Source organism: Grus americana, chromosome 13 (assembly GCF_028858705.1).
Source record: "Grus americana isolate bGruAme1 chromosome 13, bGruAme1.mat, whole genome shotgun sequence".
NCBI lineage: Eukaryota > Metazoa > Chordata > Aves > Gruiformes > Gruidae > Grus > Grus americana.
Genome location: NC_072864.1, coordinates 19,669,404 through 19,693,007, shown reverse-complemented (window position 1 = coordinate 19,693,007; position 23,604 = coordinate 19,669,404). Strand labels below are relative to the sequence as shown.

The 23,604-nt window shown below is 36.8% G+C and overlaps 1 protein-coding gene across 4 annotated transcripts in view; it reads right to left on the bottom strand.

The window, feature by feature from the left end:
- NFATC3 (nuclear factor of activated T cells 3) overlaps positions 1–23,604 on the bottom strand; it is a 76,346-nt gene that overhangs the window by 33,713 nt on the left and 19,029 nt on the right. For 2 of the 4 annotated variants that reach the window (XM_054840084.1, XM_054840086.1), the window contains exons 3-4: positions 13,822–13,984; positions 6,646–6,705 (exon numbers count right to left, since the gene is read on the bottom strand). In XM_054840084.1, the coding sequence (XP_054696059.1) occupies positions 6,646–6,705; positions 13,822–13,984 (223 nt within the window). The remainder of the gene's footprint in view (positions 1–6,645; positions 6,706–13,821; positions 13,985–23,604) is intronic. The other 2 variants (XM_054840085.1, XM_054840087.1) reach the window with 1 other exon arrangement.

Sequence of the window (23,604 nt, the reverse complement as noted above, 5' to 3'; positions counted from 1 at the left end):
CAGTGAGTTTTATGCACGCCAAATGAATGCCTATTTTCTATATTCGAGTTACGGCTATGACAGCACCTACCCATCCTGTTCATTAGAGCTTTCTCAATCAAGAACAGAGAATTGGTTTCTGACGGAAGTCTGGAACATTAAAGAGCCATTCTCAAAGCTTTCTGCCTTACGTGAATGCTTTTGTCCAAGATGTAATACTCATTAATTAATCCATCTAGATACAACAGTACAGTCATATTTTAGCCTTCTTCCCATTTGCCCAGTGAAGTAAAATGTGGTCGAGAAGCACAACAGCCAAAATGTAGACCACCTCAGAGAAATAAAACTGAGCTTACTCAAACCCAAAACAACTGAGGCTTGTTCTTTACCTCTTTGTACCCAACACCACACACACACACACACACACACACACACACAAAATCTAAAAGAATTCCTGAAAGAGACATACTGCAGCCAAGCTACAGCATGTAGCTGTTACTGACCAACTACATACATATCTGGAACAGCTGACACAAAAGGCTGATAGAGCGAGTATGTTATTTGGTACAATCACAGCATTATGAAATTGCTCTCAGAGAAAATGCTCATTCTACCTTTTTTATTGTTATTATTTATTTAAATGAATAGAGAGAAAAGAAAGGAAACTGTTCAGAATTACTGCTTCTATTGCTTTTCTGGGCTGGGAGATCCCTAGACAATTACAGCAGTAAAGCGACCATGTTGCTTTTTGTAGTTGTAGACAAAGAATTCTGTTGTCCTCAAATCTCCTTGTACCTTTCTTGGGAGATGTACAACTCCCAACTGCTGTGCCTTTAAAAGCCACAGAGAAATGGTTCAACTTTTACCACGAAATGCAGACTACATTTGTACTACATTGTATACAGACTACAAATGAGGTTGTGCTAAAGCAGACTGGTCTCTCTCCTTCAACTCAGTGAATTCTCATCCGTCTCCTCACCTGATTCCAGCTACCATCGAGAATTCAGGCATGCACAGGCAAGCAGAACAAACCAACTGAATGTTAAATTGAAGAGTTGCATCTCCTCATGGGGTTAACAATCCTTACCCCTTCAGACCCTGGTTATAATGAAGGAAAAAAATCTGCCACAAAAAGCCAAGCAATCTTTAAAATTTGTGGCAGCTTTAATCAAATACAATGTCCTGTAATTGACATATTTCCAACTAATTTCTTACATGATCTCATTTATTTGCATTTTGTACATATGGCTTTTGTTCTGTCAAATATGTAAAATCTTTTTGTTCTCACTAGAGCTCTCAGTACAAACAGACCTAAATCCAGAAAAAAACCACCGCAACAAACCTTGATGCAGGACTCTAACATCTTTCCAAAATATTTTTTTTTTAAAAAAAATACCAGATTAATATTTTCATAATTTCTATGAGTCTGAATTATTTTAGGAGTTTAAAGAAAATTTAAGGATATGTATTAATTTAGCATTTCCAGCAGCCATCTTGTCCCAAGTTCTCAACACTGTGACTCCACCATCCATTTTCCTCAGTTAAAATTAAATCTTAACACAATGGAATACAGCCTAAATGTGACGTTTGTTAAATGTGTTCACTCTAATACTGGGAATTATATAAATTACAAGCCAAACCTATTCAAAAACTTGAATAACTTCCAAATGAGGTCAGTGTGACAAAGCTAATTTCGAGTTAAAGCTCTCTTCCCCTTCCTTAACGATGGACATGTACGCAACAGCTCTAGAGATACTGGTCGTATAAGAGAGAAAGGAGGGGGGAGGAATACTCATGAAAACAAACAAGAAATCCAATGCCCCAAGGAAACTACAAGGAAAAACATTATAATGAAATGGAATACACTTTTATAGTAATTTAGAAGAGATCTATGCATGTCATAATACACAAACATATAAATAGAGCATCTCATAATTAAAACTGTTCTGTAATAGTATCAGGACAAAAACCCTGAAAATTTCATACAAACTTAAAAGCCATGCTAGTGTAAACCAGTCTCAAACAAGCCAACAAGGCCTCCCCCCTCCCCAACAAACTGTGTCAGTTGGATGCTTACACCATGGCTTTATCTCAAATGAATTGCTGTAAAGGGTCTGCAATGAAGTCCTGTTATATACTGGACTATATATATCTATATATATATAAAAATTATATATATAACCATATATATATATATATATAGGCAGAGTAGTAACATATTGGCAAGGCAGCAGAAACTTCATAAATTTATGCTTTGCATTACAGATGATTTATTGTATTTATTCAAGGTTTATAATAAAAAGAGAACAACATAAGAGAAAACCAATTTAAGGCCATAAATACAACCAATGTGTGCGAGTAAGTGTGGCAATTAAGTAAGCAGGGGGGTGGGGAAGAAGAGAATTATTATACAAATCTGTGCTTTAGAATTAACATTTTTCCCTTAAATCTTGTCTAATAAGTGAGCTGACAATTCTAGGCACGACCTGGATTCTGCAAGAGTAAAATCAAAAATTTACAGAGCATCTGTATTCAGGGGGCCAGTGAGCCAAGGGGTAGGTAGAAAATGACCTGATAACTTGTGGAGAGGATGCCTGCACATCCCATGTAATTTCTATTACATAATCATTCAAAGCCTTCAGTGACACCAACCCGCTGTGCCTAGCGCTGCATAATTAGACAGCCCGCGTCATACCTTTCCTGAGAACAGAGGACAATGCTGGATTACTTTGTTAATTCCCCTGGAAATACTCCTACCTTTTTTAACTGCAGGTGCATGCAGCAGTTTGCTGAAGAGTACGACAGTATTCTGGAGTCCACTATATGAGTAATCTGGGTGAGAGTAAAGCTTGGATATGTCTCTCCCTACACAAAACCTTTACATAGTAAGCAATGTGTAACTTCTGCCCACCACACTTGGTTCCCACTGGAGACTGAATTATCACAGAATCTGAACTACCTCCCATCTCCTAGGAATGGTATCATCGCTCCCCCAAAAGAAACAATGATATTTAGAGCCTGAATTGCCATCATTTGTGCAATACCTGTCTTGTCAATTACGAAGGAGACTTGCTACCCCAAATCAACTTCAAATCAGGAAAAAATGACATATTTTAGAATTTAAAATGCATTCCTTTTAAATACAGTTTTGTTCTCATTCCAAAAAATGCTGATCTTAGTTTCATTGACAGTGGGGTGGCACTTTCTTATTATCTCACCTGCTTTATGCACAATTCTGTAAGTTGAACAGCCCAAACATCTAAGTCAATAAAGAAAATAAATCGCTAATTGTTTATCAATGAACATACCCACATAATTAACTTGAAAGAACAATGAAGCCATGGTATTTGTACCTTTAGTTCATCTTAATAAAGAATACACAAATATTACAAATAAATATATGCAAATAAGAATACAGTGTCTCTATACAGACCATACATATTTAAATTAACAGCATTTTACAACCTACTGGTAAGTGCTGCAGAATCACCACGATGAAGATGCGTTACAATAAACTGCTACAATATCAGCCTGCCCAAGATTCACTCATGGGTCACTTGCAGAAAGACAGTAACAACTACTGGTTGAGCACTAGGTATATTTTCAAGGATACCTTTCAGCATCGACTCTATTAATGTGCAGTCCTACAGCTGCACACTACAAAAAACAGTTACTAATTTTACTTTAAAAAAAAAGATGTACCACTTTCCCAGGAGTAGCAAACACTGTGCTGCAGACAACTGGTAAGTTACTGCATGCTGTCACTACTGACCTCTAGAAACCCTCCTCTGTAACAGAACACTGATACACCACCCACTGCTTTGCAGAGGAAACTCAGCCAAGTTGTTTTTGTGTTTCTATATCGTTTCCATAGCAAAGGTCAGTGCATGCGTAAGTTAAACTAAAGCTGGAAGGCTAAAGAGTGAAGGTCACTACAGGATAAACCAGAAGAGCTTCATGCCAAAGCAGTTCCAGCTGTATTACTATACTGCATACGGTGAACTCATGCATGCATGGCAATTCTTAGTTTACAATTTTTACCAAATAACTACAAAGACAGTAAGTTAATGAGAGAACTCTAGGATCATCAAGAAGTTGTATTTGATATTACAAAAACATTCATACATTCTTAATGCACATATGGAAAAATCCTTTAAAAATGTGTAACATTACACACTATATAGATTAATTTGATCACTGAAAACAGCAGTGTTTAAACTTGGAATTTTGAGGTAGTGGCAAGAACCTTCTCCTTGCTGAGAAAAGCAAACAGGTCACATTAAATAAGAGGCATCAACCTGGAAAAAAAAAAAGAAGTTAGCATTTTTCCAGATTACATGCAAATTATATTGCAGCCATATCTGGCTCACATGTCATCAATTCCATGCTCTGGTCTAAAGGAAAGCTTGCAACACTCAACGATCTTGCAAGACGACTTTTTTTAGTCTTTAATATTTAGAAGTTTTACCTCCTCTCCCTTTACAGAACTAACATTCTTAAATTAAGAATGTTCTGTCTATATTTTCCATTTATTGTTGTGGGGCAAGTATTACAATCTCTACTCAAATGTAAAGTTATTTATCCACAAGATGTGATTTCTTAAGACCTGTAACAAGACCTGAGAAAAATATCCAACAGAAAACATACACTTCACAGTAAACAGGTACTTATCTGACAATACTAGTATACTTTGAAATAGCCCGTTTTTCTGAACCAAAACCACCTTTGTTTATTTACAAAAAACCCAATACCTAACAGTGTCACTGAATCCAGAAGTGATGTCTGGGTTTCACATGTCTACTCTCTCAGACCAAAAACTAAAGAAAAAAGAAGGAACTAAAACTTGAGGGGAAGAAGTTAGAAAAATAATTTCATTAGCTAAGCTTTATGCTCAGCAATCAAGCAATACTAGACACTAATAACTTTCAGACCGTGCCAAAACCCGTTTGATTGTATTTTAAAAGCAATTTTCCTACAAAATTAGGAAATTGCCATGTTTAACCAAACTTTCACTGGGGTAAATACTCATGTTTTATCCTCTACGTGCCTTGCCTTTGCTTGCTAATTGAAGATGAAGATTCTATCACCACTTTAGTGCTCCTTCCCCTCTACACAATTAATTCACTGCTTATGGCATTACTGGATTGGTAAAGTAGGCTGATTAGAAAGAAAGCTTTTACATACAAATAGGCCTCCCTAAAAATAAGGCATAGTCTGGAAATACAAGATAGGGCAGGGGAAAAATTTGTGCTAAGTTCAGTGAACAAAAGACTTAACAACTCTAGCTTTACCAAATGCACTAGTGTCCATATAAAAATCGTCAGTTGAAGAATGATGAACAGGAAAGGAAATACACAGCTTTGTTAAGAACTATAAGCACTTACTAAGTATTTACTTCAGATGGAGATTTCCTAGGCTTTTCAACACCTTGATACAAAAAAGCATGTTGTAACTAGTTATTTCCTCCTTGACAATCTCATGTCGGCCAGATGCATTTCAGTGACTTCTGTATTCCTTAGAACACCCCCCACAAAAGTTACAAGGTAAGGAGGGTAAAAAAAAGAGGAGAACGAAGGTCCCATTATATGAAGGTGAAAGAAAGGGTAAAGCTGTTCGCTTGAATTAGGTATTTTTACTTTTACCTTGGAAGACTGTATGAGTAAAGACATGGCATAATTCACCATGAAACCTAAACAATCCTAAAGGAAAAGAACATCTGCTTCTGAACAGTTGTTTGCCAAACAAAACCTGCTAGACCTCACTAAAGTAAAATAATATTATTTTTTAAAAGTCTCATTTAAAGAAAAACCCCCAAACCCGCCTTTGAAAAGTTTTGCCCTCAGACAACAGAGACATGACCCGCAAGCTTGGAATCTTTTGGACAACAATATCAGAGAGGCACCGGTGCATGGCTTTGAAGAACCAAACTTTTTTCTTCAGATATTTCTCCACAAGAATTTCACTTTCAGGTGCTGTGCAGCTACTTTCCTAAAGAACAGTGAAGATCACTGGTTTAAAAGCTGACGAGCTACTCTGCCAAGCTGAACAGCTCACACCTATTAACAATGACTTGTGAATAAAGGCAAGGGATGGCAAAGATCAAAAGGCATGAAGATGAACATAATTTGAAACAAAAGACTCACAATGACTAACACCACTGGTACTATTTATCATGAATTTATCTACAGTTGCATTTTGAAAAGTTTGAAACAACCCATATATATAAAACCAAGAAATCAGTTGAGGGAAGTTATTGAAAGTCAGACTGACCAGTCATTCTTGTGGCCTTGCAGAGGGTACAAGGAGTGCTGACCTGTAATATTCAATGGAATGTCTAAAAAACTGAAGAAATTCATGGAAGAAAACTCCATTCAGATCTATTCAGCAACACCCCAACCACTAGCTCAGAAAGTCTTAATGGCACAATGAATTATTTTCTTTTTTTAAATTTCATTCCGGTTCTGCTAAGGTTATAATGTTACAAAAAGTGAAATGTCTGCTTTTATAATTAAGTATGTTAAACCAAAACAACATCTACTTCCCCTTCCTGAAGTGCAGTACTATTTTCTATCACTTGATTATTTGATGTACCTTTCCATCAACTGAGAAGGAAAAGCATGCACAGCAAAAAAGCATCCTCTTTCCTATTTTGCTAAATAAACTTACCAAGTAGACTGACTTGAAGATTTTAAAATAGTACAGACCTTTGCAATTCTGAAAAAAATACTGAGACAAAAAGGAACAAACTTTAATAAACTATTAGTGACACAAGTCCAATTTTAAAAACATTTTAACGGTCATCACAAACAGGTCCTGCAAAGGTGTAAAGCAAACAAGTAATTGCAAATATCAGTGCATTATTGTTATGATACCATATGTTTACACAACATACAGAACATCCTTCAAGGTTTAAAAACTTGGATTTCTATTTCTGAAACCACACACTCTTACACACTCGCTTCTTGCGGACAGGATTGAAAACATTTTAAATACCAATTTCAGGCATATTTTGAAGAGCGTTTTAGCTCAGAGTCCTGTCCCTTTCTATGCTACCCGAGAAAGGAGATCAATTCATAGCTAAAATAGTGTTAGACTAATAGTACAACTTCAGACAGTGCAGAAGTGCCAGTCACAGCTAACTAGCCATCACAATACACTATCCATCTGCAGTTTGCTCTACACCCTTGAAAAAAAAAAAAAAAAGTGCTATTCCTGAAATACCAATTCCTAATGCCTAATTATGCTATGGACAGTTTTTGGACAAGCCTTTCAGGACAGAAATAGGTCATTCCCACATAACCTATAGGAAAAAAACCATAAATTTGGTTTACTTTGGAAAAAATTTACTACTTTTCCACATTTTAGTAAATGTATGATACAAAATGCAGACAACTGTGTCATCCGGTGTACCATTTTAAATGTTTTTCCACATTAATTACTGCATTTTCTAGACTGAGTATTCAAACATATAATAGATGCATCAATATGGCTTTTACTATCTATTTTAGGGATTCTGGAGCAGAAGATGCCTATATAGTCAAACTGTCCTTGAAAGATATGTATTTTTAGAATCTCATCCAAAGGTCAGTGTTTTTCCCCAATATAGCCTACTACATGGTTCACACAGGCTGAGACTTACCTTCTGCCTTCTAGATTTATTTGCAGGTTGTTGTCACCAAACAACAGTAGGCAATTAGAGCTGCGATACAGCCTACCTTCTGGTGATATAGAAAACAGGGAGAAATTCAAGACAAAAATAAAAATTGAAAAGTGAAAGGCAGGAAGAATGGGGAGGGCCACAAAACACAGAAAGAACATGCTGTTTATTTGGCATAGAGAACAGGGAGACCTCTGATATTATACCTGTTAGTCAAGTAGTTACATGAATTGCCCACACAGAACACCTAGGAAAAGGTGACGGCCACAGAATTACAGGCCAGGAAATACACGCCCATTTAGACAATCCTTCATTCATTTATTTTTATCAGATTATCTCTGACATTGCTTGGTTAGATCCTCTCTTGTAGGTTATACTTTCTTCCACCAGAACTCAGGCAGAGTTTGACAGACTTTTTGAGGACACATTCCTGTTTCAGAATTTTCAAAGTAGATCAAAATTAGTTTACTTTAGCTCAATCTACTACTTCTTCCACTGCAGCTCTTCAGTCATGACTTCAAGCTCTACAATCACTTCAGAGCTGACTGAGTCCCTCTTTCACCGGTCTCCAATAAACCTCACACAGGAGGTTACTGTTTGCTTGTCAGTGACTAGAAGGGCGTAACCATTTAAATAAACTAGTTTTTATTTAACATTTCTTTATTTTTTGATCTTACACCTTTCTTCAGCTGTAATACTGCTGAGTTGTCCATATGGATAACACAATGCTTTTTGATTACTGCAGAGGAATTGATAAATGATTCTATTCTTAAATGCTTCATAGTATGCAAAACATGCTTACGGTACAAGCGAATTTTGAATAGGTACCACTACCCCAAATTTGTTTTTCATGCATGGCGTACAGTGGATTTTATAGCATCTGTTGCAGATACATGATCAACTTTAGAATAAATTATGCTTATCATAGTTCACATCCGGAATGGATTCCCACTGTGGTAAATGGCTGCAGGACAGATACCGCTTCTTGTATACAGAATGGTGCTAACATGTAGCTGTTAGCTCAAAAGTCCCTCAGTACATCACATTGTATGGTTACAAAGAAGAATATTATGTAGATTATCTTCTTCAACAGCATCAGGACAAAAGATAAAAAGGAAATACTCCTTGTTGTGCATAATGCACCTTGTGGAATTTATTACCAAAAGATATCATTAAATTTAAAATACTTAAGAAAGCTCAAAAAAGTGCAGAAGTTGACATAGAATCACAAAATGGTTTGGGTCGGAAGGGACCTCAAAGATCATCTAGTTCCAGCCCCCCTGCCATGGGCAGGGACACCCTCCACCAGACCAGGTTGCCCAAAGCCCCATCCAACCTGACCTTGAACACTTCCAGAAAGGGGACATCTACAGCTTCTCTGGGCAACCTGTTCCACTGCCTCACCACCCTCATAGAGAAGACTTTTTTTTCCTTATATCATCTAAACCTACCCTCCTTCAGTTTAAGGCCATTAATAGTTTAAAGACATGAATAGCAGGAATACAGTATACCAAACAAGTTTGTCTGAAAAAGAAAAAAAAGTCACTTTACATCAGAAAGCTAAACTACAAAAGTAAAAAAACCAACCAAACCATCCCTGAGAGATCCTTATCATGTGCCCACCTGCTCTAAAATGCTTACATGTTTTTGATCATCAGCATTCTCCAAGCGAAGTCTCATGAAGAACCCTAACCATTTTAGATAACAGCAAAATCTCATTCTAGCTAACTGTAAGTGTAAACATTACTTTATTATGTACAATTTGACCTGTGGGAAGAGTGGGAAATTCAAGCAATGATGATCATTCACTTAGAGTGAGATGAAATGTGGCAGCTATTTGTTTAAAAGGCTTCGCAGATGGGTACAGTAAGCACTCTAACCTATTGAATTAGAAAGGTAAAGGTAGACAGTGCTCAGAGGCTTTCTATGTCTCCTGACAATGCAATACAGAATTTCTACATAAATGGATGACAAAAGTTCCACCTGCCATCTTTCTTCATGCTAACCATTCTGTCAAGCTATTTATTCCTTCCCTGTGAAAATTGTCAGCGTTATGATAGGACAAGGGGTAATTGGTTTAAGCCGAAGGAGGGTCGATTTAGGTTAGATGTTAGAAAGAAATTCTTTACTGTTAAGAGTGGTGAGGTACTGGAACAGGTTGCCTAGAGAGGTTGTGGAGGCCCCATCCCTGGAAGTGTTTAAGACCAGGTTGGATGAGGCTTTGGGCAACGTGGTCTAGTGGAGGGTGTCCCTGCCCGCAGCAGGGGGTTGGAACTAGATGGTCTTTGAGGTCCCTTCCAACCCAAACCATTCTATGATTCTATCTTGCAGATTTTCTAGCAAGATAAAATGAATTGTTCCAGATGATGGATTAGCTGAAATATATTCACAAGAAAGCAGAGATTAAAATGACAGGCATCTGCTATTTATAACACTGTGCCTCAAAAAAGCTGAAAACAAGAGAATTTCATTACAGAATTTGCTTCCTTAAAGTCAATGGACTTACAAAGCAAAGCATGATGCTCCACTCATTTCATTTCCTCACATTTGGAAATAAGCTGATTAAACTTACTCACAACAGATGATGCCAAATTTGTCAGAAGCTTAGTCTCCTAGCAACAAGTATGGTACAGTATTAGCAATAGATTAATGACACGCACTAATAGATTAATGGCTTGAAGCTATGTACTATCTTAAAAATCTTTATTTTAAATAATACATCAACTGCACATGCAGAACTACAGACGTTTCACAGTTCAGAAATTAAATACTCTAGCTTTCTATAAAATAACGTTCAAGAGCAAAACAAATTGTGTAGCAAGCAAAAACACATAGGCCTTCAGGTGCCCAAAGACATGGCAGCTGGACTTGATGATCATTGTAGGTCCCTTCCAACTGAAATATTCTATTCACCCACATCCTTTCTTGTCTCTGACACCGGTTAACATACAGCTATTTCACACAAGAAAATGCCAAGTAATTTATTGCAATGATCAAACACATGGAAGTGACTGGCATAAAGCTAAGAGCACCAAAAAGAAAAGTTAAGTCAGAAACAAATAGTAATGCATATCGTGAACTGGATTTGTGTAATAAGCTTCCGGAAGTGCTTTTTGTATTTAAAGGCAGTAATTTTCATCTGCTCACAGCTATTTAGTATTTACCTTTCACCAAACAAACAGCATACTGTTTTTCCCAGCAGTGAGTAAAGTTAATAAAATTGATATTTTGTTTCATAACAACTTCCTCTCTCCCATGAAGCACAACAATTAATTTCTAATACAGCTGGAAGAGACCAAATTGCAAAATAGAATATTGATTTGCATTTGTATTCATTTTAATTTAGACAGGCATAGTACAATCCATGTGTTTAAGCATGAGACTGTCAGACACATAAATACTATCCCCATTTTTAAAACAGCATTCTTGTCATAGCAAGGTATTTCACAATTCTAATGCAAATAAAGCTTTTCAAGTCATTGCTGTATGTCACAGATTACTGTTTTTTCTAACTTGCATCTAGTACCTGCAGGAGTATCTAGTTCTGTAAGCAAAAGAAAGCCTATATATATTTATCAAATCTTATAAACATCAGGAAAAAAAGTTCCCTTAATGCAAATACCAGCGCCAGACACAATCACCCCTAAAAACTCAGCAGAGACTTATTTTGTCAGCTAAAATCTCTCAAGTTTCTGTCCACACCAATGCTGTGTTCAATTCCAGTACCAGCACCTTCGCATGTGAAAATTGCATCTACTTGTTCTCCACTTGCTAAAGCAACACAATGCTCCACATGAAGAAGTGTGCCCAGCCAACTTTCAGATTCTAGCCTAGTCCAGGCATCCTCAAAGGTCTCTGGTTTGCAGCAGATTTCCCTGATAAGCATTTGACCTTTGCCTCTACCGTGCTAAGAAATCTAGTAGGGCTGACAACAGGAGAAAGTTGGAGCTGGTTAGGCCATGGTATTGCAATGAGAAGGAAAACATTGAACAACTTCATAGGGAACACGAAAGTTGGATGAAGAGCTCAGATTAAGAATCGAAACAGAAAGATAAGGAAAGACATTCAAGAATGAAGACAGGATGCAGGTAACCAGCTCTTTTTTGGAGGGAGAGAAAAGAAAGATACAAAGTATTAAGAGGAAAAAAGGAGAAACGAAAAAATTCAAGGTAAGCTATCAGAGCAAAAACAGTTTGATAAATAGCCCAAAGAATACGATTAGGAGTCAGGCTGAGAGAAGAAATTCATCAGATGAAGAGTTTGGAGGAAGGAGATTGCTTAGGCAAGGAAAAAGGAGCAGATAGTACAAGACATTTAAATTCTGCTGGTGCATCTTTAGCAATATAGGTATAACATTAGAGCTGTTCCAAAACTGATGTAATTACAAAGCACGACAGAATTTGCTTGCCAGGGAGGAGGAATAAACTTTAAGGGGAAATAGCAGTAACATGTTTACACTGCAGTATGAGAAAGAGAATGGGGACTGATTATGCCAATCCTGTTAGCACTTTACATCTTGTCTCAAATTGTAATGAGTTACTTCCAACTATTGGAATAGGATAAAACCATCAAATATGTTTTTAATGTATAGACTGCTACAGTGAAAGACTAAGGATTGAAACTCTGACTACCATTTTGCTGGAAAAGAACAGGAAATATCCTGAATTTGGGGGGAAAAGACAAACCCTGCTGTAACCTTAATGTAATCGGACTAATTTTTTTTCCTTATTTGTCTTATAAGGATTTTATAATTGTTGTCTGATTTGACTTATAAATGGACAGTTAAATTTTATCTTAACCTGGCTTGAGATTAAGATAAAGACCACTTAGCAAGACTGAGGTGAACAAATAGACATTACTTTCACCCAAGGATGTGGCAAACTGATAAATCAAGGCATCTTAAGAAGTCCCACAGCTCCTCAGCACAATCTTCCCCACATCCAGTGAATGAGAGGGCAGGTTCCCTTTCAAGCTGCATGAGCCAGCTGGCACCACAGATACTAGAGGAGACATCAGTGACCACCCCTAACTAATCCAGAAGTCTTCCCGGCATAGAGTACGATATTTGTGTACTCACCTGTACTCTGCAAGTCAGAGAGGAGCACATCACAGCTTGTGCATGCAGTTTATACCCACAATCCAAACCCACGCATCTTTCCCTTCAAAGAGTATTTGATGGCAAAGCATTCTTATCAAAGCCAAGCCTAATTTACCAGGGCCTTATGTCCAATTTGGAGCTCAATAATAATTGGATGGTGTTTGCAAAGTATTTAAATAATACACTTTAGATGCCGTTAGCATTTGGAATATTTAGCATTAGCTAAAGAACCCAGCCAAAGCAACTGTTAATGGCAGTACCAGTTATCAAAACAGTCGGTGTATCACCGCTATCTGTTAGCCAGATGATGACTGTTGCCTGCACTACTGCATTTTCTTGAAACTGATCAAAACTGTTCTAAGGAGACAATAAAGCTTGCATGATTCCATTAAGACAATGGAAATTAAGTCAAAAAAAAAGCAAGAAACAAGTCTTACTTGCCCTTACAGATAACCAGTCCAAATCTAATGAAACTAGGTGATGCCTTACTTTTTAAGGAGATAGATACTATTAAACTGTGAGCAATAACCGTTGGTTCATGCTGAAGAAAGAGAAGAGTAAAATTTAATTTACTCCAAACATTTACGAGAAAGTTAACAGAATGTATTGGTACCTTTTCACAGAAATAACCCAATAAAACCATGAACAAGAGGCATTTACAGTGTTCAGAAGCTGTCTCAACACCAAAAGAAAGACGATTTCTGATTCAAATTACGCTATACCGTATTTCAGTACAGCTCCAACTAATCTATTATCATGACTTGTCTTACCTGCCCCCATACACACTCCTCCCTCCTTGAAGTTCATGTTGAATACATTAAGCAATACACTATTGCACTGCAGATCCATTCACAAGCATGAAACTGCATACAGCATAGAATTGTGACATGCACTGTAACTGTAGCAAACTGTAATTTTTTAAACATCTAAAACTAACTATTTATTGAACAAGTTACATTGAAGGGAGAAAAAACCACTTATCCAGAAGGACTGTAAGCTTCACACAAGATAACAATTCACAGCATTGTAAATGCCAATAATTGTAGTTAAAAAATTATATTTTATTCGAGAAAGCCAAACTTCCTACCTTCACTACAGGGTGTCCTCCAGTAGATGCTTTTACTGCTCCTCTGCTTCCTTCTGTTTCATAGTGGGCTCTGTGATGAGTTTTAGGCTGGACTTCTATTTTCAGTTCACACTGCCCGTAATGACTTGGTAAAGGCCAGTCAAGAGGTGGCAATGAAGATGTGCTGCAATCAAGACGAGCACACATTAAGTGAATTATTCCATTTGGCCACAGTACAAAGTAATGTCACTGTAAAACACAGACGATGTCACTTTCCTAACAAATGATGACCAAATAAGAATAGCTATTAGCCTAAAACTGTTACTTGAAAATTCCAAAATTTTGCTGGTGCATTAAAATCTTCAATTAAGTATTTCTTTTGGGGTTGTTAAGAGTAGAATTTCTTCCTTCCAATACCTGATTAAAAGAAAGGTACTGTATGATCCCCTTGCCCCACATTACCAGTGCTATTCTATAATGGCTTTCTATTTTTTTTTTTTATCCTCAGATACATGAACAAGCAAGTTCAAATGTTGTTTACAGGGAAATCTCTGCATTATCTTCCAGTTTGTTGGTTTTGTTTTTCTAAGATTGGTGAGCACTGCACTTTGTTAACGATCATTAAAATGAACATTATATGATTATTCAAAGTTTTAAAGCTAGTAGTCCTATCCAAGCATAAAGACTTACTGCAGCAGACAGCAAAGACACCTAAAGCACATGCTTAGCTTATCCACAGATTATGTATACCCTTACACACAGTAACAAAGTCACTCCAGGGAAGAAGGAGAACAAAATGCAGTAATAGAAGTAACATGGAAGAAGCTCAGAGGGAAATAAGCCACGTGATATCACCAATGTTTTCATACCTACCCTTTTACCTGCATAGATTTATAGACTTATGATTCTAATAAGATGAACAGTCAGATTCGAGTCAGTAATTACCTGATAGAGCAAATTTATGAACATATAAAAGTGAACGTTTTTAGCACTGTGTAGCAAACAACAACATTTACAATAAAAATAAGCTTCTATTAAAATAGTTTTGTACTACCTTATGCTGACCAACAGGGAAAGCAAATTAGGTTTTAAAGAGATGGACAAATACTGGTTTGTATTGTCATCTGAGAAAGCTCAATTCCATTTCTTTCCACTTTACAGCGAGTCAAGAAAAACCCCACCACCAATCCAAAGCCATGGAAGTTTCCATAAACATGAATAGCTATAGGTCCAAGAAAGGTAAATTATACCTTCTGGAGAATTTAGCTAAGACCTATAAAACATATCCACAGTTGAGAAAGAAGGTAATATTTGGACTGAACAAAAAAAAAAAAAAAAAGAAAAAAAGAAAGCTCTGTCTTTAGCAAGTATCTGGACGGACTTGGGCTCAGCCTGCAGCACCATACATCTACCTTTTACTAGAAAAATCACTGTCACTAAGCATGGAAAAGAGGGAGAAGAAATGGCACCACTTGCTGGCCTCCTCCTACAGGAGAACAACCTATAAGCCTCTTGACCTGCTGCTTCATGGAGTACCTCTACTGTGCACTTCAGGAGACAGCTAACGTTGTAATATAAGCCTCATCTCCTGAAGCACCTTTCTGACAGCAATGGGAGAAACAAGAGTATTTCCCTTTCTTCTTACTGAAAGGAAGAAACGTGAGCAATAAGTCTTCTCCACAAGCATTCGGTGTACAGCAAAGATTCGTCTTCCCTCAGCAAGGAGGTCTGATGACTGGTGCTTTGACAGCAGTAGTATTTACTGGGTAGGACAGGACTGGTGATTTCAGCAAAAAATAGAGGAAACTGACAGGAATGCAGTATAAGCCCAATCCTTCCAGATACTCACCACAGGCCCAGACGTACTGCCTAAATGCTACTATTGGCTATCAACTAGACCTTGCCATTCACTTTTATAGCTACTGAAGGAGGACTCAAGTCTTCAGTCTGAAAAAGGAAAGAAAACGTCAGGATTAGAAGATACTAAATAGAGTTTAAAAAGAAACGTAGCATGTGAGAAATTTTTCTTTGGTATTTCTGGAAACCTCTCCTCCACCCCCCCCCACCCCCCAAAACCAAATACTCTGTGTCAAAATAGTTGGTATGCACCATGAACAGATATGGTCCCTAAGAGAATTTGGTATAACACGCACACCACAGACTATATACCAATTACTGGGAGGTATTACTAAAAGTTTAACAATAAACTCAGCTGAGAAAAAAGTATTTCTTGCTTGTGACCGCTCTCCTCACAGCCACTCAGAGAGGTTTACTCCTTGTGCAATTAACTAATAAAAATGTGGCACAAGCTGTATCAGACTCCCATTATCTCCTGAAAAAATATTTGGAATACTAGAACAAACACGGAGACAGGAAAATAACCAAGTCTCAAGATTTTGTCCTTCTTTGAAAACAAATAGAAAATTTCAGCATGAGGGAGCAAGCAAGCACAGAACGCATGCGCAGATGCCTAAAACATCAAAAAATTGGAGAGCTTTCAAAACAGTTTTCCAAATAAATTACATAGCCTTTGAGGCTGTGCTGCATCAAAGTGATGTTTTCTAGATGTAGCAGGCTAGAGAGTTACAGCTGCTTCCCTTTGGAGTTTGATGTTGGATAGCCAAACCGTTGTTTCTCTCTGAATATTTAATATTTTTCTTGCTGTCTCCATCACCCTCAACTTTTAAGCAGCAGTGGAATCTTAAAAAATTTTAGCGTACACTGTCATGCACCTCTCTGTCCTGTGAGGATATCAGTTTAACGTATTTTTGCTTCCACATCACCCTTTCATTTTTTTGAGAGGCAAATGCTGTAGAGATACACATTGAACTGGATCAGTGGTCAAACTTTATTTCATTTTGAAAGGTAAATTTTTGACTCCTAGTGATTTACCAGAGCCCCAGTTGTCTATACAGCTTCTTCAAACAGAACTAGTGGGACAGAGGCAGGGTGGGAACTTCCTAACTAGCACCATCACCTTCTGAAAGTCACATGAACCCACAAGCTTGGAGACTAAATAAATTTTTTAAAAAAATAATCAGAATACAGTCTACAAACTCTTGGGGTTTTTTATACTATGTAGAAATCAATATCAAATTAGAAGAATCATATCAGCATTTGGGGGGCAAGAGGTAACAAGTTTGTATATATTTGGAACACTTTTCAATATGAAGCAACACTATTTTTGTACCAGATGCTGGATATGGGAAAGTAAGGCTGAAGCTGCTAGCTTTACTGTATTTAAGGATCCGTTCTCAAGAAAATATTGTTCAGTCTACACCGTTAGGTGAGGATCAGCGGTAAAACTGCTAGACTTTTAACTCACCACAGTTATTTTATCAGTTTTAAACTGTGCATTGAACTCTAGTGATCTCTGATAGTTCAGAACTTATGTAAGTTCAAAATTTAGTGCTGCATTACTCTTAAATAGCTGGAACGTGTTTAAGAGTAAGAAGCACAGCTGCTTCAGAAATGAGCAAAAATTTGGTGTTACAAAAAATTTCTGTCTCCCCAGCTTACACACAGCATGACAGCATTTCCATTATCAATAAAGTCATCTAACTTTGCATTCAGAACCCAGAATCCAGATCAGCTGCTGACTGTGGGGTTTTTTCCAAGTCATTTTAGATCAAAAAATTAAAAGAAGTAAGAACCGTTGTTATTTAAAACCCCTCACTTTTCAGACTTGGTGGGGAGGACCACATTTGTAGGCACCTCTACATGTTTCATTACAAAATTCTACCCGGTTCATCGCCAAATTACTGTTACAATAGCTTGTGACTTAATCTCTTACAGAAGTTTCTCTCATTTTTTCTTTTCTTTAAATGAGTAAAAACCTTATTAACAATGCAGTAACCTAGCAGTAAAGCACCAAATCACATGTCAGGAAACAGAAATAATGAGTGACAGTCATTCTAAAACTTTCCTTAAATCAAATCTTAGCATGTTGTTGAAACAGCACCAATCTGTAAATCTACAAATGTGCTTCCAGTAATACCAAGAGAGTTATATAATCTGATTAATGCCTCCAAAAGCTCATACTCCTATCACATCAAGATTAAGGACTTCAGAGAACAGCAGCTATTAAAGGAAACTCAGAAGTAAAGAAGGAACCCTTCAGTAGCATCCTCAGCAGAAGCCACTGCATTTAAAATTATCACTTCAGTGACAATTTTACCAGTATTAAATTAAGAGATACCTTCTTCCTCTGCAACCATTATCTCTAAATCAGAACTGATTCAGGCTTCAGCATAAGGACAGCCAAATGTGTCCTTATGGACTTCAGCATTCAGACCTGTAGAAGTCCGGGTGCAGCTCAAGGGCTGACTATGCCTCTCTCACACAGGAAGAAACAAACCCCAGGAACAAGATTGCTTGTTCACATTTGACTGTGGCCCCACTGCAGTACACGTGGGACAGACAGAAGAACAAAGCCTGTAAGAGCCACTAAAAATAATCCAGTTAAAAACTTAAAACAGTTACCTTCCACTTGTAGCACTCTTCCTGGGTAATTCATTGGACAAATAGCTGGGGCTCTGTGCAGACAAACTGCTAATGCTGGTACCTCAGCTGGAGCACGTTTTAGTCTAATGCTCTCCTGGACTCCCTGCTTAGAAAGTTTTTGAACACAGGTGGAACCTATGTAAGAACTCATTTTAGCCACTCTACATGAACATGTTCCTGCCTCTTTGCAGTCACTAATAATTCTAGTAAGAACCTTTCGAAGACACCCACTAGGATCTCAAGATGGTTGTGAAAGTTCTTACTTCCTTCATTGGTTGAGATTCACAGATCTCCTAGAGTGATTCTTTTATTATTTCTTAGTTGACACAAAAATAAGATTTTCCACTTACAGCTCCTCCCAACACATTAAAATCTGTCACTGTGGGGAAAAAGCTCACTGACCATACAATGGATATTTCACATCCCAAGTTTTTGCAGAGATTAACCAACAGCGTATCCTGTGACAAATCAATGTTGCAACACAGCAAACCCCTGAGAATCTCAAATCACAACTATGATCCATTACTACAGTCCTTTTCCGGAATGCTTGTAGAGCCAAAATACTGCTGTGGTTGCTCTTCACTATCTGGAACAAAGCAACAGTTTCCCTGGTGGAGTAATTTTGGAGTTAAAAATTTTGGGGCTACAGTGGCTTATCGAAAGACATTTAAAACACTGTCTACATTAAAAATTTGACCATTCTACTACTAGCAGACCCACACTAACTATGCTTTCAAGAGTACTGATACAGTATACTGCCAATTAAAGTCCGTATCATTTCAGAACAAAGTAGAGAGCTGAATCACATGTACAGCACAAAGATCCCATATCAAACACTACCTGAATTTCTCTGGATTCATTAATTGCATGTAAACATTACAGCAATAGCCCTGCTTATTAAAAATCTAAAAAGTTCAAAGTTCTCTTGCTTGTCTCACTTAAGTGGGTCCTTATCTTCAAAGTCAGCAATTTGCAAATATTTTCACTTTAAAGTTTTGCTAACATAGCATAGCTGGTGTTATTTCTATTTATCAAAATAAGATGATTGCTTAGCAAACTAAGTTTGCCTATAGTCCACTCACACCGCAATATTTATTCTTCTTAATTTTTAAGACCAAAGTCTCAATAGTTATGTTAAAAAATAGAACATAATTCTGTTCCTCTCTACTCCCCAGACTTCCAAGAGGATTCAGACAAGGGAAGCAACTTTTCCAAGTATTCGGCCATCTACAAGTATATTTAAACTATTTTTTTTCCTGAGAGAATAAGCAACATTGTCAGTAATTCTAGTTTCTAGCTGTAACTGCCAGATAATTGCAGGTAAAATACTCTCAAGTTCCCAGTAAGTATCCGTCACTAAAGAGATTCCTGAATTGTAAATACATGTATCAAAGCCTGCGTGGTCATCACCACTGGAACAAGAAACTACTTGATGACCCAGCGACAGAGCAGTCTGAAGACATGGGTTTATACAGTAGTTTTTAAATCAATGTGTAAGTCTCTAAGAATTCCATGAGGGAAGACACAGTAAAAGAAATTAGGTTTTATTTCAAGATTTTTGCCCATTAATGAATATTGTCTGGTTATCTACTGGACACAAAAGTACCATTTGTTCCCATCAAATACTTCAGGGGTTAAAGAAAGAAAAAATGAATGACTCACTAAATTTACTACCCTACAAAGGGCCTATTTGCTTGAGACATAAATTAGATTCTCAAGATCTACTTTACAGAACCTAAAACTTACTGTTCCACCAACCATTCATGTTAAAAGTCGTAAGTTTAAAGCAAAAGAAAACAAACCAACAAACCTAAAAGCTAAAAGAACTCCCACCGTTTTCAATTGCATCATCACTGACCACTCTTTAATAAAATGCCCCACGTTACCTACGCCAGTGCTGGCCATGTCTGTGATGGTTAACTCCAGAACACCCATAACTATGGTTGTTAACACCATAAATGTTGTTGATCTCTTATGAATTGTCCTTTTAGTGACAAGTCCTCACCAAAAGTATTATATTACATTAATTACTCAGTAAAGGTTTCAGGGTTATCCCTATACTCTTTTTATTCCCCTTGATCAAGTTTTTTAAAAAAATACTGTAAATACTGACTCAGGGCACAAAATACACATACATTTGTCATATGCTACACACTGGCAGATTATGGGTTTCTGTGACTAACAAGCTGTCATCGAAAGAAATTGTTTGGATGGCATCTGAAATACAACTAAAATGCTCAAAAGCATGTTACACATTTTTAAATTTTGTTAGGTATCGCACACTTACTGAACATAGAAGAAAGAAGGAAAACATGATCAGGACTCAATAGATAAACTAGATTACAGATTTACAAGACTTTAGATAGCATTCAGAGAAGCAGGTGCTATCTGCACATTTCACACCATGTCACATGTGAGCCAAGATATCCCTACTTCTACCAGGGATCAATTTATTGCAGCTGAGTGTGCACACTGGTCAGAGTCACTTCACATACTTGGAATCACCACTCTAGTTTACTTCATGCACTACTTTGTATTTGACAATACAATCGACACATTTCAAGAAGCATATTAATTGTAATATATATTGTGTTTATATTACAATTACTATATACAATATATAATAAAGATACAAATTGCAAATAATATCTAACTCCTTACAACAACTGAGGTGCTCGCCTTTGGTCACTGTCATAAACTATTTAAGAAACAGTGGATCTTCTAGCATTTCATTTTTATTCATAAAACGTAAGAGTAAACTTAGCCAAAATGAAATGTTTTAACATACTGATGGTGCATACTCTTGTAGCACCTGTGAAACAGGCTACAACTACTAAGTAATTCAACACTTCGCTGAGGATACAGCTGCCAACGCAGCCATTTCCACTAATTCAATAGTCAGACTGCGTTTTTGGCAGCAAATGTATACAGCTTAATAGTTTTATTTAGTTTACTTGTGAATAGGTGTAGTATTTCTTGTCTTCTCTAAATATAAAATGGGCAAATGCAGAAGTTCTGCAGTGCCAGCTTATAAATAAATCAACATTTTAAAAAAAGACTTCTTACTTCTTAATGAAAGCAGTAAAATTGATTTTTATTCAGTTCTGCTCAGTCTTCCCCACTACAAGAGGAATCAGGTTTAACTGAGTATCTATCTTTGTAACTATTTTGGTCATCCCACAAAAGAACCGTAGATCCACACCCCATCTCGCCACATGCCTGTATGTTCATGTGCTTTTACCCTTCAGTAGTGCTCACCTTTTAGGAGCTACGTTAGCCTGTGAGCTAACAAAAATGCTGTGTTAGGACTGCTGAGTATCCTACATAAATATAATACAATTCCAAAATACATAATGAAGGAAAAATAGTTATCGTTGTTCTAGTTAGAATGAAAAGATTCTAGTAACAGACTGAACACCTTTTATTAACAGATGAGCAGACTGCAATGGAATCTAAAAAAAGAAAACTTCAAGACAGTTAATGTGTCTGTCAACACAGTAGTTTCAGATCTGGTAAAACAGAATTTTCCAGCTAGCAGCTTTGCATCTTTACTGTTAAACTTCATATTCATAAACAGTTATGCAGAAGGACGTTAAAGAAAAGAAAAAAAGAAAGAAAAAAATCACTTCCACTCACTAAAATCAGTATCTTTCTGACAAAAAGAGAAATTAAAATCTGTGGTCATAAAATTATGCAAAAATGACAAAATGGCTGAATGAGCATTGTTTAAATATATCTAAATATTAACAATATATTTAGATTTATTAATAAATCTAAGCTAGTTGACAGCTTCTAAAGAATTTATACAAAACCTAGTTTTAAAATTAACAGAAGTTTTGTATTAATCAAAATGAGCCTTCTGTGTAACACTGATCTATCACCACAGAGGAATGCATTCAGCACTAAAACTGAAAAGTCCATTGTTAGAACTCAGATGAACACTGCAGGCTATTTGATAGTACCCATAAGAAGTTACCCTTCAGGAAGCTCTTAATGCTATGATTCACTTATTTTCCATTTGTTTTAAGGATGTTTCACTATACCCTGAAAGTATTGGTTTGTATTTCATCCATTTGTGTTTGTAACCTCCTTCTTGGGTACTCAATAGTAAAAGTTGCAGCTGAATTTTGTCCATTAGTTCTCTGACCAAAATGTGCGTGGAAAGGGTCAGCTATAGCAATCTTTAAAAGATGACTGAGTGCTTCTATATTCCACAAGACAGACACCCCTGAGAATATTCATGTACCCAACAGACAAAGAGAACAGGTATTTTAAAACATTTTTTCAATAGGCTTGTTCATCTGGCAAGTCATCGGGAAATAATACATTAAGACATTAAAGTGATACAAGAATAACAACAGCATTTGGAAAAAGCCACTAGAAAGAGGGATTAGGTAAAAACCAGCATGTTGCCATGAAAACCAGCATCCATTTTTCAGAGAGTTGTACTTTTGAGGGAGGTCCCTGAAAAGAATACCTCTTCAGTAAGCCTGGCTTACTGGGTGATAGTTAATTCTAGTTTTCCGCTAAGAATTTAAAACTCTGAGAGCCAGGAAAAAAAAAAAAGTCTCCTACAGGGCATCTCTGAAGAATGGTCAGAGACATTATTTATTTTGCTTGACTTACTTTGGGGGAGAAGGTGGTAGGGTAGATGAAAATGAGAAAAAACATGAATATTTTCTATGCCATTCTTTCTAAAATTAAAAATACAGAGTATGGAAACAGAAGCTTTGCAAAGATGACTTCGCAATGAGAACAACACTACATTTTGTCATTAACTTTTAGTATTTAAGCTTTGCCTTTTTCAAAATAAAGCATATATGCTGAAAATCCTACCCTATCTTACCCCCACCACCACTCTAAGAAAGAGGAATTGCTCCATTCACTACATCCTTGAAGAGCAAATCTTAAGCATTGCCTGTGTACAGAATGATACTATTTTAATCAAAGTTTTTTTAAAATCAATACAGACTAGCATGGAAGCAATGACATTTAAACCTATAATATGGCTTTTAAATGGATAATCATACTTTACAGATATTAATCTAATGTACCTTTCTTACAAAATGTCCACACAAAAAATGCATGCAGCTTCTGCCTGCCAGTACCTCCCTACCCCTTATTTTTAAAACCTAGTAGAGCAAGGAAAAAGATTCAGGAATAAGATGGATAACTTTAGCTCAGTAATCACAGTATCTGTCTGTCCAGCAGCAAGGCTGCTTAAGGAGTTCTCATTTCTACTCCACTCACTGTATTGTGCTGGCAAAGTGATTCCAGAAGCTACGTGGTGGGAAAAAAAAA